This window comes from Amphibalanus amphitrite, unplaced genomic scaffold (genome assembly GCF_019059575.1).
Source record: "Amphibalanus amphitrite isolate SeventyFive unplaced genomic scaffold, NRLGWU_Aamphi_draft 001523F_arrow, whole genome shotgun sequence".
NCBI classification, from domain to species: domain Eukaryota; kingdom Metazoa; phylum Arthropoda; class Thecostraca; order Balanomorpha; family Balanidae; genus Amphibalanus; species Amphibalanus amphitrite.
This window is the reverse complement of record NW_024883016.1, coordinates 98,293-116,601: the sequence shown is the minus strand read 5'-3', so window position 1 is coordinate 116,601 and position 18,309 is coordinate 98,293. Positions and strand designations below refer to the sequence as shown.

Here is an 18,309-nt window from a genome sequence, read left to right as displayed (position 1 = left end):
GAAACTGCCCTTTTAATGATATAACTACGCACGTAGCTAATTGCTGATTACCATTTCAAGTGATATCTTTTTCGCGTTTTCTTTTTTATACACACACTGACAACCATACACACACGAATGGACGGTGGCGATGACATGCAGCTGATGACATACGGCACATGGCTAAGCATGACCGAACTGACATTCCCCAACTGTATTTTTCAATGTCGCGTGACATAGACTACACACTACACAGTACACACTCTCAACCGTAACATATACCTTTAGCCTTTGCCTTTCATACCTCCCAGTGATGTTGCCTGAGTAAGCATGCTCAATTTACCGGCACGATATAACCTTTCCTGATCAGCCTGTCTGCTATGCGGAAAGTTGTATGCACCAGGGATAAAACAAATCCTATTTAGGATGACTCCGTGCACGTGTTTAGAAACAGAGCATCAAATGCCCCTAGCAAATGATTGCTTGGGATGATCTGAACAAGTCAAATAGGCGGTATGGACATTTTCATTTCTTTTCATCATCTACACCTGTCATTTAGGCGCAGCGTCGGGCCCATGGACCCAAGACAATTTTCAATTCTGGGCGCCTTCCATGTCAATCGAAATTCCGGTTCAAAATCAGTCTATTCAAAACGGTCGAATTCGTCGGTATCAGCTGAACAAAACACGAGTAAAACAGGCGTCAGCTCCGTTTGGGCTGTCAGCAAACTGTCCCCACGAGCTGGCGTCACTGATCGGCGCCCTGGCGGGACTTTTTGACCGGACTACTGTCGCATTATCGCCCCAGTGCATCTGTTTTCCTTGTGTTCTGGGCCTTACGGTATACCCTCAGTGCACGACGTCTGTTCAATACATTCCTGGTGGGGTTTGGGTAGGGGCTGTGGCAAGAGCACGGGACTGCACTGGGGAAAGTGCTGGGACTGGGATGGGCTGAGGATAAATTAACTGGCTGGTATTAGGGCTCAGGCCGGAACTGAGGCAGATTTTATCTTCAAATGCCTAAACATTTCAATGCCAGCTTCATAACCCAGCTTCACTGAATCAGCTGTGATTGACTGAGAAGTGCATGGTATCCTTCCGTGCAGTTTATTTGTTTTATTATGATTATTTTCGCTCAAGCCTGTGGTTGGTCTCCCCAGCCACAGAGCTGTCCGCTCCAGATTCCCCTGTCGCTCAGTCGGTCTGAGCTCGGAGAAGCTGCGGCTCAGACCGCTACTGAGTGCAGCTCTGTGATATGGCTAGGTGCAGCTCTGTGAGCTGGTTCAGCACAGCTCTGAAAGCTGGCTCAGCCCGGCACTCCCAGTCCCATGGCCAAATCACTGCCGTTTTCTGGTGCAGTACCAGTAGCGGATGCGATCGCCCCGGTCACTGAGGCGTCCTCCGATACAAAGAACCAACAGCCACGTGTGGTGCGCCGACCGGCATAACGGTATCATCAACAGTGCACACGACCTCCTTATGTCGATTGGTGGTATATCGGGCCGGTGCCCTGCTCCGGGCGTCGCCGTTTGATTGGGTCTACACCCTGATCGCGTGCATCAAACATGTGTTCGATGTGCATTAAGTGCTGATTCCGACAGGCGAAGGCATGCCAAGGTTAAACAAGGGACTTGCCGATAAATTTGTCGCGATGACTGTGCTACATGGGCAACATGACCGCATTGCACGATTGGCATAGGCTTGCAAATGTCACACAATAATTTCAACTGGCAGCCAACTTGACACATCAAACAACATTCCCACTCGAGTAGAGGACACTGGACAAAGCTTCCACCAGAGCGACACGCTTCCATGCCATCCTGTTAACCATTCCACCAAATAGACCAGCCACTGCACGATCCCCAATCTGCGATTTTTCGCCTCCAGATCGATATCACTGGCGTTCGCCGGCAGGACAACCGGCCATCGAGTTCTGTGGAAGAACTGCTGGAAGTCGCCCGCTCCATGGAGCCGATCATCCGCGGATCAGCCGTCCGAGGAATGCTGGCCCTCAGACCGCTTTTCCCCGTATATCGATGGGCGACTGAGCGCCGGACAATTTTTGGCGGCGTCACCGCACGTGAGCGTTGCGGAGAATTTGCAAACGATTCCTCGCTTCCGGTTTGATAAGGGAGAGTCTCATAAGAAGTCCCCAAAATATGCAGGTGATCGTTTAGAATACAGCTCAAGCCATTACCCGAAACGAGTTGTGCTAAAAATAGGCAGAAAAATTATCCACATGCACTGAAGGTTATGTGCAAATTACGATGGTCAACTATCGGAATCTGCACAATGAGCTCCAAGCCTGCAAAAGCACATGTCCAATTTGAAAACACTATTAGGTTTCGGTGTCTACATTTTGCTACATCATTACTGTATTTGACGACCTTGAATTCACCTCGTTACTGGATATTTCAACTCATCCTCAAAGGATAGCTCGTACTGACTCTGAGACTTGAGAGACAGCAAATCGACTTTTACACTTCAGCTTCGGCGGTTGGCAGGGGTGGTCAATGGTCACACCATCACCTGAATTAGCGGTTTTTGAAACCAAAAATTAGAACACCGTGTGTCTCTGGACGCCCTGAGTGACCAATCGAACAGTGACGCTCCGATGAATGTTATCTTCGCCAGCACGCTGCACTGTTCGCCCGGTCAGCAAAAATTGTCCGCGAACGTCTGATTTTGCAACTGTCTGTGTCTGTGTGCAGAAGCGGCGCGGCAGCCGGCCGGGTGGCGTGTTTTGACGCCGACTTTATAAATGCCGCCGCTCTAATCCGCCGTAACAAGGACTGCCCTGCCGAGATGGCCGGGGAGATATCTCGGCAGACGCTGGGACTGACAGCCGGACAGACAGCGGTCGCAGACTGCAGACTGAACGGACTGCGGTCACAGACTGCACTCTGGACAGACTGTGGTCACAGACTGACGGCCGGACAGATCGGACAGATTGCAGGTCGGAAAGACTGTCATGTGCCATATTACATGACAGGATGAGCGTGGAAAGAGTAAATTTGTGCAGAACGAATGCCACTGCGGCTCGTCCTCTGACCCCTCACGTAGGCCTGAGGTTCTCATCATGCCGTGACCCCCTCTCTAACCTGACCCCTCCCCCCCCTCCCCGCAGGGTCCGGCCGCGCTGTGGCTCGGCTCGCTGGCCGCCGCAGCCGCCGATGACGTCACCGGTGACCCTGATGACGTCACGGGCGGGTCGGCGGCGGCGGCGGCGTGCGCGGGCGACTGGAGCTGCGAGCCGCCGCCCGACTTCCGTCTGCTGGTGCCGCCGCCGCCGGTACCGGAGTACATGCAGGAGTACGTGGAGCGGCTGCACCAGGCCAGTGGCGAGTGTCTGCTCTGCACGTGGGCGGCCGCCAACGACTCGGACCCGCTCACCGGACCCGGTGAGTCGCCCAGCTCAGCGGGCGGAGGGATAGTGACACAACTAGCGAGTCGGAATGTGAGAAGGGTACTTATAGCTACAGGTTTTGGTGTTCAAAGTGTGACAGAACAATTAACACGGCGGAATCTATCTCACGTGGCCATCGAGCTAGATAGTCACAGAGTTGGCTCACGGGGCCACGGAGTCAGTGAGTCATTTCCAGAACAAGACCAGTTTCCTTAGCTCGCATTAAAGTATTCTAGATAATTCTCTCCTAATCAGTAAGGAGGATCATGCATCTCGTAATATGGAAGCTTTACTGGAGAACTCGCTTTCATGCCATATAAGCTGCGTTTACCAAGCTCAGACCAGTGAGAATTCCTTTCTTTTTGTTGGAGGGGGAGTAGGATAAGCCTCTGACTCATTCGGATCTGGTGTTTCCACTGCTATTTTCATCCGCTAGTCGTCCAGTGAGGTTTGTCCGTCCATTCATGTCCGTAGGTCTAATCCGTCCAACTGTCCAGCCTCTCCAGCCATGCAGCTGTGTTCGCCGGTTCGGCCGTCCAGCATAGTCTTTAGTTCAGGTATCCAGCCAAGTCCCAGAGTGCTCGTCTCGTCGGTCCAGTCTTTTCAGCTACGTGGCCATCTGACTAACCTTCAAGCCTTGCCCATGCCTTCGAGCCAGTGTCTGTGCACTGTGGTCCACCGTCCGCCGTGTGGCGGCCCTCCAGCAGGGTCTGTCAGTCCAGCCGCCCGTCTACTGTGGGCCGTCGTGCTGCCGTGTGACGGCCCTTCAGCAGGCAGGCTGCAGCACCATCGATCCTATCGGTGGCTACCAGGCAGCCGGCGGGCGGCTCCACCCCGGCGCGGCGCTGCCCCGACATGCACACCGCGCCGTCCCGACATGCACCCAGAAAACAGGCGAAAAATAGGCGCCGCGCCGTGCCAGGTCCACCACCGGCCCACGCCCGCGCGGTAGAATTCCGTGTCGCCCCCGGTAACACCTCGCGCCGCCCCCGGTAACACCTCGCGCCGCCCGCGGTAGCACCTCGTGCCGGCCGCACAGCGCAGCGGGGCAGCTCACCGGACCCGACGGTGTCTCTGTGACAGTTTCGACGGCTGATGGCGATTGCGGTACGCCACTGTCGCTACTAACGGCTGCCGTTCAGATCGCAGCGCCAGATTGGCCGCGCGCCGCGACACTGCGGCGTGCATGGCGCTCTGGCGGCGGAGGTGGCAGGGCGCGCGTTGCACGGCGGGCGGCGGGCGGCGGGCGGCGGGCGGGCGGGAGGGCGGCGGACTGCGGCTACTGTGCAGCTGGCCAGTGCGGAGCAGCACTGTCAGATCAGACCGGCAGATGCCATCTGTGACGGCCAGCGGTGGCACCGATCGTAATGCTGCTGCATTGCGACACATCGCCCGAGATGAGGTCCCGGCTCCCTATTAGATCTGGAGAATTTCGCACAAATAGACTGCCGCATCAATGGGGAGGGATATAAATTAAAGATAAAAATTCTAGCCAGCTATTCATCAACTGTGTCACACCCCCTAACACTTCTCCCAAGGGTAAAAGTCGCATCATATTTGCGACCAGGCGAGGGTCATGTGAGTTCTACCCGCTCGAGTGCCTCCCTCGGCGGAGTGGGCCGCCGGAGCTCCAGCTGCAGACACGGAGAGCCAGCCGCCTCCCCGAGCCTCCCGGCGCCGCCGGCCCTCACCAGCCGTCGACAATTGCCGTGTAATTGTGCCGCCCGGCCATTGTTCATACATGCAGCCGGGCTAATGGTGGCGTTATTACGGCGCTGCATGCCGTGTCACAGCCTGACGGGACGCCCGGCTCGTCGGTGATGAAATGCTCATCTGGTGACGATTACACACCCCCGGCCGGGCCGCAGGCGGATCAGCCAGTGCGTGCGCGCCGGCACGCGCGCTACAAGACGAATGGCGCTGCTTGATGCAGTCCTTAGAGGAAAGTGGGCGTCCACTACGGCGACAATTTGAATATTTATTTCAGCCGGGGATTAGTCGGACATGAGACTGATGTCATTGCACTACCAACACCGGAGCCTTTTAGTGGTGTTCCGCCTACAGGGCCCGGTCGGATTAGCGGCCTGGGTGAGAGCGAGCGTCCTCGCGTGTTGTGCAAGCATTCCTCCGACACCGCCGCGGCAGCTCGGCAGGCCGGCAGTCCGGTCCTCGTGAGGGCCAGACTGGCCCGCTGTGGTCTGTTCAGAGCTCACTCTCGACCGGACCAGGCCACTGCTGGTCTTGAAATCCCCGGTCTAGAGAGACCAGCTGCTGTGGTCTGTTCTACCTCCATCTCTGGCCCCGGTTAAATCAGCCCGCTGGGGTCTGTTGGAACCGCGGTTTAGCCACGCTCCAGTCCAACACGGCGTGTCATACCACCCGACCACGCTGGCGTCGGCCCTGTGGACTGGTCCGTGCCGTATCAGCATCAGACGACACTTTATTTGGACGGCGAGGAAAGTGAAAAGACACCGGTCCGGCTGGTCGGACGGTGACGAGCCGGGCACGTCCGAGGCGGTGGTGGTGTAGGTGACGGTGGCACACAGTCCAGCATGGTCGGCAGCTGACAGGTCTGGTGATGACTGCAACACATGGAGAAGGCGGAAGCTCTTGTTTTCACCCGTAAAAGCTGCAGATTGATTCTAGAACTCAGAGTCAAATGTATTGTATACCGTTGTTATCTGTTGCAATCGCAAACGACCCAGGGTAACCTGGTAACATGCCTTACGGTGGACAAGACAAGATGGATCCTGAACGGTTCTTAACAGGATCGGCCACGGCCTGTTTCAATACCAAATTACCTCCCGTTCCAAACCCTTCAAAACGTGACCGGTCTTCTTCCTCAGTCCATCCACTCCTCAGCGAGAATAAGCCACAGACAGACAGCGCCCACCTCAAAACAGGAAAACGACCGCATATTTTCGGTGGCGGATTATCGCCGAACCGCGGATGAATTCAAAGCGGACGCCTGCGGTGGCTTTCCGTGCCTCACCACCCAGTCCTACACCGGCACATCCGCGAGGGCCCGCCGATGATTGGCAGCGGAGGAAAGACTGGCGACGGCCCGGCGTCGGAGCCGGCACCTCTGTCAGGAAAGTGACGGTGACGGCGCTCCGATGACTGTCCGACCGCCGGGGGTGCCGCCCCGCCCCCTGTGACGTCATACCTGTCACCGGGCGGACCAGGTGGTCATCTGCAGCCAGGGACGGCGCAGTGGAAGGGAGGGGGGGGGGGGGGGGCAGTCGGTTCGGATGACGAATCTGACCAGAGCAACCACAGCCAGCTCGTTAAATTTAATGACATATTTGTCCGGTTAGGCACCGTCTGGTGGACAGATTTTTGACAGTCCGACGCTGGAACATGTACTGATTGCTACTAAAAGGCACAAAGCACATGTGGTATTTTCTCACGAGTTTGTTTTAAAAAGAGAAAGCAAATTGCGTGATGTGCTTACACAGAGGCTGCCGTGGAAATGGCAGCAAAGTGGCACTACTTCAGGAGTATGGTGTCATGAATTTCATCTTAAGTTCGTCAGCGGAGCCTAATCCGATCAGGGGCCGGTAGATGCTGCAGCGATGGGCCATTCGTTTGAGAGTTATTACTGTCTGAAGGATGGCTTAACATTTTCTGATCCGCAGAAACGTGCATACAAAAGTGTTTGCAGCGTTCACTACTCAAAATAAATGTTCGTTTGTCCAATTAAGCGGCATTTAAATCTGACGGGAAAAGTGTAAGCTCCATTGATTACATTTTTCCCCAGATGCTATCAAAGGTGATTTATTGGGAAATTCTGGTGATTGATTATCCAAAACATCTTGAGACCCTCTCGGCCGCACTGTTACGATGCAGCACGAGATAAGGAACTGACATCTTTACACCTGTACTGTCACGCACACAGAGTCACTGTCAGAATTACGTTTCAATGCTCCTCTGACGGCTGCACGTGTGCGGTGGGCGCGTGTTGCAGCGCTCCCCGCACGTTCCGCCCATCAATCAGGACTGGGGCCGATGGCCCGGTGTCCCGGGTCCTCGGTAAGACGCTGGAGACGGTGGGAGGTCCGAACGACGCGTGCTGGCGGCTCCCGCCCCCGACACCGTCCCCTGGACACCCGGCGTCGTGTGGGACACGCAGTGATCGGAGATTCACCATCGAGATACCGACCGGCGCGGTGGCTAGGCTTGAACCACTGTCATCTCAGCTGGATGGAACTGGTCAGATATCGGGGCAGGTGACACTGCTGAAATCAGCTGGTCGTGTCTTGCGAAAGGAATGTGCTAGGATCTGGAGAAATCACGCTGATGGTTAATTTGAAACTCAGTTGAGACGGCTCAAAATCCTGTCCAAGCGCACACATAAACAGCAAATGTACAGATTTGCGACAAGGGCATCGCTTTATCGCCAGCGTCTGAGGTACCATCGTCAAGCAAACCGACTGTGGAGGAGTATGCGGCCTGCGCGTAACTCCAGACTCCAAAACACTCAGCGTATCAGCTCCATCCTGGCCGCAGATCTGCCTGTCTGTCACCACAGGCCGTCACGGCGTCACACTGTGAGTGGACACCTCAGCTGTGTCTCACTGTGCGACAATGGCCGCCCGCCCGGCCGGAACTCGCTGCCACAAACCTGTATCGGGCGTCCACCGCAGCCGGTCCGACGGCACACAGGCATGTCGGGGAGACTCTGTGCGGGGCAAACAGAGCGACACATTCCTTCGTACTAGGGCTTAGAATACAGCACAGAGGAGCCGTTGGCTGTCGCAATGTGGCAAAGAGACTGAGACGGACAGCAATGAGGGGATGGCGAGCTCTTCAGATGAATTTGGCTCGAAGCCACTGATCTTTCCATTTTTCCCGCACACAGAGAGGCATACGTGTGAGTCAATAAAGCTGAAAATCAACACAAAAGTTTAATAGGAACGATGGTATTAAGGACAGGGCACTGTGTTTATTGGTGGTCCTAACAGTACTCAACCAAGTCCTGTTGCACAGTTTTGCACTATGGAATGAATAGTGAAGTGGCTTATACGTCACGGTATGGAGACTGCAGTTTCGCATAACATCTAACACCATAATCGGACAAAATTTGATCGGCCAACGCTGGATTAATAGTTATAAGCACGGCGGAACGCCGCTGAAAAACTAGGGTTGAAGATCCATCTCGTCAACCCAAGACATTTCCCAGCTCTATTTATCACGCGCTTCCATCTTTTGATCCGCTGCCACCCACGGATCCTGGTACAACTGCAGCCCGCTCCTCCGCCGTCCGACCGTCCAACCCCAGCGACCGACCGCCCGGCCCGGCCCGGCCCGGCGGCCGATCGGCGGCCATCATCGGTCGCCGGGCCGATTTACCGACCGGCTGCTAACGAGCCGCGGTCACGTGACCTGTGGGTCAGGGGTCAACGATGCGCGGCGCACGGATTATAAACATCTTCATCAATACGGTGCGGGTCCGGAGCCGGGCTGGAGTAGGCGGCCGGGCGGAGGGCAGCGGGCGGCGGGCGGCGGTGTCTGTATCGTTAGCAAGGGGAGGCGGTTCGGACTTCTCTGGGAGTCTGTGATCGACATTCCGTGCCGTTATCGTTCCCACGGAATACTGGCACGATTTAAATTTCAGGCCCGTGCCGGTCTCTCTCGCAATGATAAAACGACAATCGAGATAAATGTTTTCGGGCCTCTCATTTGTCTCTGCTGGTAAGACCATTTGTCTGGTTGGCTTCTAATGTATTCAAACTTCGGTTAAGGATAATCATGTGATTTGATCTTACCGGCGCACATGTTTGGCAATGCAGTTTTGAAGCCGAGAATGCCGATGTTTACAAATTTTAAAAGCATTGTGGGTGGATACTTCCATTTGGCGTCTAGCTAGACGCGAAATGGAGGTCTCCACCCTATTGTTTTAAGCAAAGGGAAATTTAATGTCGTCTCGTATTAGGCTAGCTGAATTCCCAACAAGCTAAAATATTTGGTGCTGTAATGGCCAATGTGGTTGCAGAATCTCTTCCCTTTAATATTTACATCGCTGGCTAGTGAACTCTGGGCAACCCACATGGGCGTAATAAAAGATAATGGCATTGCTCTGATGCATTGCCAAGGAAGCCATATCACGTTTTATAGCCAATAGCTGAAATGTGTTCGCACCCAGCTTGATCGCTCTCTGGCTGTTTTCCGGTCACTGATTCCGTTTGCAATGGGTGCAATTTCATGGTTGATTGGTTTGATATTCGTATTTGTGGATGAAAGCTACACGAGGCACTTCGTCACGTCTGAACACTCAAACACTGACATGAGGTGGCGTAGAGTAGCTTCCGTATTTATTCGTTCTTTACCCCCTCTTCTTATCTAGCTTATCCCTTTTAGGGGATATTGATGCACAGTGTTTTTCCCTGCAATATTTGCAGATAAAACAAGAAATATAAGTATCCAAATAGAGTAAAACATATTTGAGCGTTTTGTCATTTTGACATTAGATGTAGGATAAAGGTAATAAAAAAATAATGTCGGGCCAAGATTCGACAAACTGCTATCTGTTCCTAAGAAGCATATCATATTTCACATCACAAGAAAGTAACCTTCAAGTTGATTTTAATTTCAATCATATAATATTTCTTTTATTTATGTTCACCTTTGTTTTATTTGAGCAGATATTTCAATGTCTTATGTTACTTTCACATGTGCACAATAAAAAATAATGGCATTGCTGAGCATATACCAAGCATGTGCTTTTTGAGGTAATCGTACGAAACCTCAATCCTCTTCCCTGATTCCCCTTAGTACCACTTCTCTCCATTTCCAGCGCATCACGAGACATCTCCATCCTCCCGTCTGCCCTGCCCGCGATCCCTGACCCGCCGGTCTCTCTGACAGATCCATTGGCCGCTCGCCGGACCGCTGACAGCCGTGGCGGCCCGCCGGACTCGGTGACACCCATCCGCTCATTGATGCCCGTTTTATCGTGTCGTTCGGCCGTCTGAGACGAGCCAGGTGCCAGCTGTGACCAGCCTGGCGGCCGTTCGCAGCCCGCCAGCCGTTTGCCGCGCTCCAGCTGCTCCAGAGCTGACTGGTTAACTCACAGTAGCTCCAGGCAGCGTCCAGTCTCCTATACCAGCTGTTCACTGCAGACTGTCTCTGAGGTCACAGCTCAATTCGGGACTCGGTGACAGGGGCTGGGGAGATTTTCACACCCTCGCTGCCCCGAGGGCACGGTCATCCCACCGAGCTGGCTCAATGGACGGCTTAGCCGGCTGCCAGGCCGCACAATGGACCGCCTTGTCCGACCAAACGATGTGGCTCTTTACGAGGCCGTTTTTGGTCCTGAAGCGCCAGTAAAAACGGTAATCACTCGCTCTGCGGATGTGGAAATTACTCAATCTGTGTGTGCGCGCGCGCGGCGCCGGGTCGTAAAACACCGACTGTCTGCTCGGGGCTGTACTGACGGGCCGCAGCCGCGTCTGAACAGTGCGTGCTGTCGCCGGCGGCGGCCGGGTCGGCGCGGGGAGGTTTTTCTGACGTCCGCCCGCCACTGGTGGCGTGTGACGCGCGTGCCACCGTGACCGCCGTGACCGTGACGTCCGTCACGACTGTCACACGTGACCGTCACGCGCCTGCTGTTCTCACTGCTCCCATGTGTCAGCTGCCAGTGTGACGCCCATCGTGTGGTGTGTGATGTCACATCATCTAACCACAGTCAGCCTGTGATGATGACCCCCAATGACCGCACATGTCACATCACTATACACAGGCCGGTATTCGGTTAATATTCGTGACGGTACTTGAATAATGCACATTATTCGTCCCATTACCGAGTCGGTATCGCTGATAGCTGTCCAGCTCGGACAGGAACATGGCGTATTCCGCCGCCAATGCACCGGACAGACGATCGATTATTCAACGAGGTAAATTGATGAAAAATTCAGAAATGGTTCCTGTCAGAGGGAGACGCATCCTGGATCGGAGGCCAGTGTCTGTTGTATCAGCATGGAGGCCAGGCCCTTGTTTTTATTTTTATTAGGTCTAACGTATACGTTCGTCTTGTGGCTCTGAGAAAGGGACACAACTTTATGCTCAATGACTCAAGCGTGTATTTCTTGTGGCCGTCACGAGCAAGTTACCATGGCAGCGCTAAATACGACTGAAAAACAGCTTCCTTTGAGAACTCTCACGTGTAATACAACCGCCAGTTTGTTGCCAAGGCGACAGCGGCAGACACTGGGCGCTGGACAATCACTCAGGCGTATGACCGGTGACAGTTATGGCCCGTCGCGGACGCGTCTGTCTCGTACTGAGCAGATCACCTACATCACTTATACCACCGATCCTCCCTCAGTATCGCACGACGGAGACGCCCCGGCCCTCTGAACTACGGCCACTTAATGCAAACGTGCGCGCCGGTTACACGCATATATTTCATGGCCGTGCTTTATTGCCGATAAGCGCGCCGCTGCGGCAGTTTTGACAACACTGCGCCGCTTAAATCACAGCGTTGGATGTGCCGTGGCGGGTGGACCGGGCCGAGGCCAAATCAGATGCAAGACGTCATCGGCTGTGCGCCGCGTCCGTGTGCAAAATGTAAATAGCGGCGGTACTAATCCATCGCAGTGTCCGGGTGACGCCGATAGTGTCTGGTCGACCGGGACTCGTGCTTCAATTGACCAGAGAGAAGGGGCTGACCGAGCGGGGCTGGAGCTGATTAGTGGCACCAAAATGTGCATCTCGACAACTTCCTGCGACACTCTGACGGCTGTGTAAATATACGGTTCGTTTTTATGGCCGAGCCGACTCCAAATAAGCCGTGTGCCGCTGACGATATAATAGCTCATGGCGAAAAATATGGAGACCGTTTACGATGCGTTGGTTTTGTTATTCAAATTCAGCGCTTAAAGTCTTATGATTCACAATTTAGCACACATCTAAATGGGACATGGATGTGTGCATTTCTCTATTTTGCATTTTCCTGATGTAAAATATTGTCAGAACAAAACCGGAATCACAACTATTTTTACTTGCAAAATAACATTTTAAAATTAAACATTGATTTTATTGCAAAGTAATTGTGAAGGAAATGACACAATGAATTCATGTCCTACATACATGGCGCCTTTCGATGGTGAACTGCTCGTTTCACCGCGTGGCTATGTGGCATCTTAGGAAAAGGTTTGTGATTACTGATTGACTTTTTACGATAATCGATACCGATTTACCTGTTGACCTGGACTCTACCTACTGGATCAGTAAGGTCAAGACTGGAATGATCTATGCTGTTGGGTCTGCGTAATTCCTTCATCCTGTTGGCACTTAAAAAGTTTCGCGCTGTCCCCGCGGAGTCGAGCCATCATCTATTCGCTGGACGCTGAACTTGGTGCGCGGCAAGTTCGTAAAGTTCGTCAAAGTTTGCTCAAGCTCGTACCGCGTGCACCGGTTGCGGAAGCTGCGGTCGGGTGGTAGTTCTACGCAACACGCTTTGGATTGCAAATACCGCTGCAAACCATGCATTGGGCCGTTTTGGTAAAATGTCTTAAAATACTCGTATTTGCCACAATATGTACCTACTCGCTTCTAGATTTTGTCATCTATTCATCAACATCATAAGCTGTGGTTATTTTTGGAAGTGTTTCTTCGTTCTGCAATCGGTTGGAGAGTTTGAAGGATTAAATTTCACCCAACCATAAACCACAAACAAACGACTAATTGGATTATGTCATTTTCCAAACACAATAGGTTCTTAACCTTTGTACTAAACAGGGCGAATGGTTTTCCTCATACCTACTGCTTTTTTTGTCAGCGATGCACTATGCCATCTGAAATTGGTACTATTGGTCTCAAGATAAGGGCCCAGGTGACCTGTAGTTTTGATGCGGTGAATACCATTGCCCTCGCCACAACTCGGGCCGAGTGCACCCCTCCTCCCAGCCAGCGCCACCCCCACTCGAGTTGTGGCGAGGGTGAGGGCATTCACCGCATCAAAACTACAGGTCGCCTGGGCCCTTATCTTGAGACCAATAGTACAAGTATAATAGCACTTATTTAGCATCATGTCATATTGCTTAGATTACGTCATCATTATACCTACATGACGGTAGACGTACCTATAGGTATACCTTCTGACTTTCTCAGCAGCATCATAGAGCTCTTTACGACCGTCATGCATTCATGTTATATGAGCCTGGTCCTACCTTGTCTAAAATCCGTGACGTGTCCCCTGTCCTACCTCAGCCTTAGCATCCAGCATCGACTACCGATCTTACCTCACCTCTCATGTCCACCCCTCCCCAACTCTCCCCACAGCATCCCTCCCTCTCTCTCCCCTGTATAGGAGCTGCACCCACCCGATGCTGGACCATCTCTCCCAGTCCTGTGCAGCTTTGTACTGCTTCCAATGGCGCCTGGGCGGCGGCGGGCGCGCTGTGGCGGTGAGAGGAAATCACACCTCGTCGATCCGTGAGCCTCTCAGATGAACCTCTAGCCTTTCCCCTCGGGTATATTATACACTATGCCCTCCTGGATTTTTTCCGCCGCTGTGCTGTCCCTCTTAAGCTCTGAACAGTTGTCTTAATTGTCTCCCTTGCATTATACCTTCGATTCCAAGACCCTCTAAAATCTAAATCCTCGGTTATGCTTGTCCAAGACTATCTCTCTGGATACCTGGCTATGACCGTCCAAGACTGTCCGTCTGGCAGTCCTTAGCGACTGGAGCGTCGCTGGCGTCGCCGGGCTGCCGCTGAACCGGCCCGGCCACCTGAACCGGGCTGGACCGGGTCGAACAAACATGACCGCATCAATCGTCCGTCCCCGGCGCCCTTTGATGCGCCGCTGCGGCTCCGCGGCTCGCCGCTGCACCGTCCACACAGCACACTTCCACGTGTGCAGCACACAAGGGCACATAACGCCGGCCGCTTTTTACCCGCAACTGCCGATGCCGAGAAATTAATCACGAAGCTCAATAGGCGCATCCGGAAAGTATGTGAATCTACTGCGGGACACAGTCCAGCCGGATGCTTGTCCCAGCGACCGGCCTCACGGCGAGCCGGAGACTCCGCACAACTATTTATGTGAGCGTATTATTATTGAGGGAGATGCATTGCAAATATCCAGGGGCGTAGGCAGGGGGGGGGCCACTGGGCCATGCCCCCCCCCCCTTGGGCGCCGAAGGCGCCCTTTGCGATTGGAGGGCGCCGAAGGCGCCCTCCAATCGCAAATGCAATTGTGATTTAATCGAATCGAAAAACAATCGCGACTGGAGGGCGCCCTCCAATCGCGAATGTGTTTACAGGGAAAATACAGATGGAGGGCGCCCTCGGAGGACGCCCATTCCAAATACGCCCTCCAAATACGGTTGGAGGGCTCCCTCGGGCGCCCTCCAACCACATTTGTAGGCTGTAGCTCTCTAAGCGTAACGGTGGTCGCCTATGTAAGCCGCTGTCCCGTAAATAAGCGCCCTCTCACCCGAAGGCGCCCTCCTGTAGGTCGCCACCCTGCTACATATTGCCGCCCTTCTGCTGATCGGCGTCCTCATAATTATTGGCGCTCTCCTACCTATTGCGCCCTCATGTGAAATTTTCAAGGCCGCCTTTCTCCTTTTTGGCACCCTATTGTTCAGTGCCGCCCTCCTACCTATTGGTTCCCTAGTCCTTCCTGTTGAATGTTAATCGGGGCCCTTCTCTTATTGGCGCCCTCGTGTTGATCGCCGCCCTCCTAACCACTCGCACCCTCCTGTTGATCACCGCCCTCCTATCCACTGGTACCTTCCTGTTGACCAGCGCCCTCCGCACAGACGCCCTCCTGTTCGTGTCATCCTCTTGAGCAAAGGCGCCCTCCTCACCATTGCCACCCCCATTTTAATCGTCACCCTTCCGCTCATTAACGACTTCCAGTTGATGACCGCCCTCCCACCTATTGGCGACCTCTTGTTGATCGCCACCCTCCTATTGGTGCTCTCCTGTTCCTCGCCACCCTCTTACCTGGTGGCGCCCTCCTGTTGATTGTTGATCGGGGCCCTCCTACCTATTGGTGCCCTCCTGTTGATCGCTGCCCTTCTATCCATTGGCGCCCTCCTGCTGCTCGCCAACTTCCTACCTATCGGTGCCCTACTATCGAAACTCGGGATGTTGATCGGGGCTCTCCTACCTATTAGCGCCCTCCTGTGGATCGCAGCCCTTCTACCTATTGGCAACATCCGTTGATCGCTGCCCTCTTATCATTTATTTACTCCTTTGGCATGTTTTTCAACTTAGTCGTTCTATTGCGCATAGTTGATGTCTTGCCTGTGAAAACTGCCACAAATGAACGTGCATTCAGCACAATGAATGAAGTACCTATACCTACCAAAACTATCTACGCTCTACGATGCATAAAACACGTCTTTGGTCTTAACGGATTGATCCTACTTTACGTGCATCATGGCATCTATATGGATTACGATTAAGTATTGTCAACAGGTTCGGCCGCAACAGCAGGCATCTGAAGTTTCGGTGATTGAAACTGGTTATGTGGGTACACTGTATGCATCTGTGAGAAGGCTATGAAGGCTGGTCTGAGGTAATTTGGATGATGTTTACGCATCTCGCGCTCCGGTATCAATCCGATACGGTGATCTGGTGCGTAGATATGCCACCGCCAATAAACTTTTATACATCGACACCCATGAGCCAAGCTTTCTATAAAGTTTGTGTGGCAGCGGCCCGACCAAACCTTTGGTATTTTTTACACCTTCAAATTTGGTAAAAGAGCGAGAGGAGCTTTGAACGGTGATCGTATAAAAGGCGTGCCTAAAAAGCGGAGGAAAAGGTTGTTTTCAAAAATTTCGCGCGCCTTCGGCGCAGCATTTCAAGAACACTTGACCTTTTGTGACCTGGAGTATAAAGAATACACACGATGCAAAATCAATGCAGCACGACCTATACGAGGTTACGCAAAAAAAAACTGGTGGCATGGTAAAAAACGCCTCCCAACCCCCCCCCCCCACCCCGCTGAGCGATTTTTTATCTCGCGACCGTATGGCGCCCTCCTTGGGTGAGGTGGCGCCCTCCAAACCCTTGGCCCCCCCCTTCGCGATTTTCTAAATACGCCGCTGCAAATATCGGCTGGGTCCGCGGCTCGCGGCGCGTCCTTGGAGCGCGGCCGCTGCTCGATGACAGCCGGTCCGGAGCGCAGCGCGCGGCGCCCGGATGCCATCTATTAGCCGTGATATCGACATTCCCCGCTGACCGGTGCCGACCAGCTGAGTAGCCGGGCTTATGCAGCCGAGGCGGACCGGCTCCGGACGGACGGCGCGGCGGGCAGCGGGCGGGAGGGTGGGTGGGGTGCAGGGAACCAAGGGGCTGTGGCTCTGAACTACGAGCCGAGGGGCTGTGGATGGTAGGGCAGGATGGCCGATCGGTGGATGCGTCCAGCGACTAGAGTTTCCGTGGGTGTCATGCTTCTTTTCCTGCTGGTCGTTATTAGCCTAAATAGCTGGAAAACTGCAAAAGATAAAGCGTCCATGCTGAGCCACTGGGCAGTTGGCATCACGCTCTCTGGGAGTGACTCGACCACTTTCAGGGACCCATATGATCCGTAGGTCACCGCACGACCTGCCCAGTGTCCATCCCTGTCACCCGGTGACCAGGTGCGCCGTTCGGACTGCACCTCGCCATGCGACCTCCCCCGCGGAGCGCAGTGGACTGTTCCGACCGGTCGGACGGCCGACCGCCTGCAAAACCCGGCGACAGACCGACCGCATCCAGCCGGCCGCGTCCAGCGCCGCGCCGCGCCGGGCAGACGGCTCGCCTCGCGCCGCGCGGGCGTTGCGCAATGCACAGTGCAAAATCGTCCCCGTCTCTGTCCGGAAAGGCCGCCAGGTACGAGGCCCAGTGCGTTATGACGAAAGGCGAATGGTGAATGTTAGGGTCCGTCTGGGGTGCGGAGTCAGTCAAAGAATAGTCCGTGCCGCCGAGGGGAAACCTGAAGGATAGGTGTCAGATAGCTGGTAGCTTTATGGAAAGTGTCACCGATTGTCATTTGCCATCATTCGATATCTGCGCTACTCTACGACCATATTTTATCTAGATAGGTAACAGTTAAGTCGGTCAGCTCGCTCATAACATTTAATAAAAGATTGAACGTGGACCAGCTTGCATTCAGTATAGCGTGCGGCTGCGGCGGCGAGTCCAGGCTACAATTAACCGCACACATCGTATTTTTGACGTTCACAGTAACAACAACCAATTCATTCCAAGTATCCGAAGCCATCCAACAATGCCTACTTCCTTCAATGCTGCCAACATACATGCGATTCGTGGACGGACGGCGTTCAAAAGAAGTTCGCGCTTGGCCTACACACACTCCACTCTTGACAAGGTCGTTTCGTTGAAACCACACGGAACAGTAGGTGTTTGGTCGTACTTTGCTGTCAGGCCAGGCCACGCAACGTCTTCTGTCGAACTGCCGTTTATCGTGGCCACTTCTGCCTAGATTTACGAGCTCTCACGAAGACACGTCGTGACAGCCTCGCTCGGTCGTGTTTTGATGTTCAAGCTATCGCTACTTTACGTACTTTTGTTTGGAACGATTGACGTTGGTCTTCCATGAAATGTTTCAAGTGTGTACACACTTCCGACATAGCACACTAACCTGAAAGCGGTAAAAAATCGCAGCACGATATCTGTGTCTCATTGGTCATTTGTTAATCGTCAACTATCATGTCTTGGTAAAGGAAACATTTGCCTGTCGGAATCCCGGTCGATAAACAGGCAGAGGCGCAAATGGCAGAGGGCTCACTCGTCGCGAGATGACGTCCACCTGGCCAAATTTAATGGTCGCGTCCTCTCAGTCCCAATGTGCGGTTAGTACCGGATCAAGGTTATTAGCGCACTATCACTCTTGAATAGAAAGTTGGCCCACTGCAGTCTCAGCGGCTGCTGTTGGTTTCAATGCTTTACGATCTGAGGT

General features: G+C 53.6%; 1 protein-coding gene across 1 annotated transcript in view; it reads left to right on the top strand.

Annotated features, from left to right (window-relative positions):
* LOC122373618 (basic proline-rich protein-like) overlaps positions 1 to 18,309 on the top strand; it is a 62,045-nt gene that overhangs the window by 16,977 nt on the left and 26,759 nt on the right. The window contains exon 2 of the mRNA XM_043351868.1: positions 3,106 to 3,379. Within this exon, the coding sequence (XP_043207803.1) occupies positions 3,106 to 3,379 (274 nt within the window). The remainder of the gene's footprint in view (positions 1 to 3,105; positions 3,380 to 18,309) is intronic.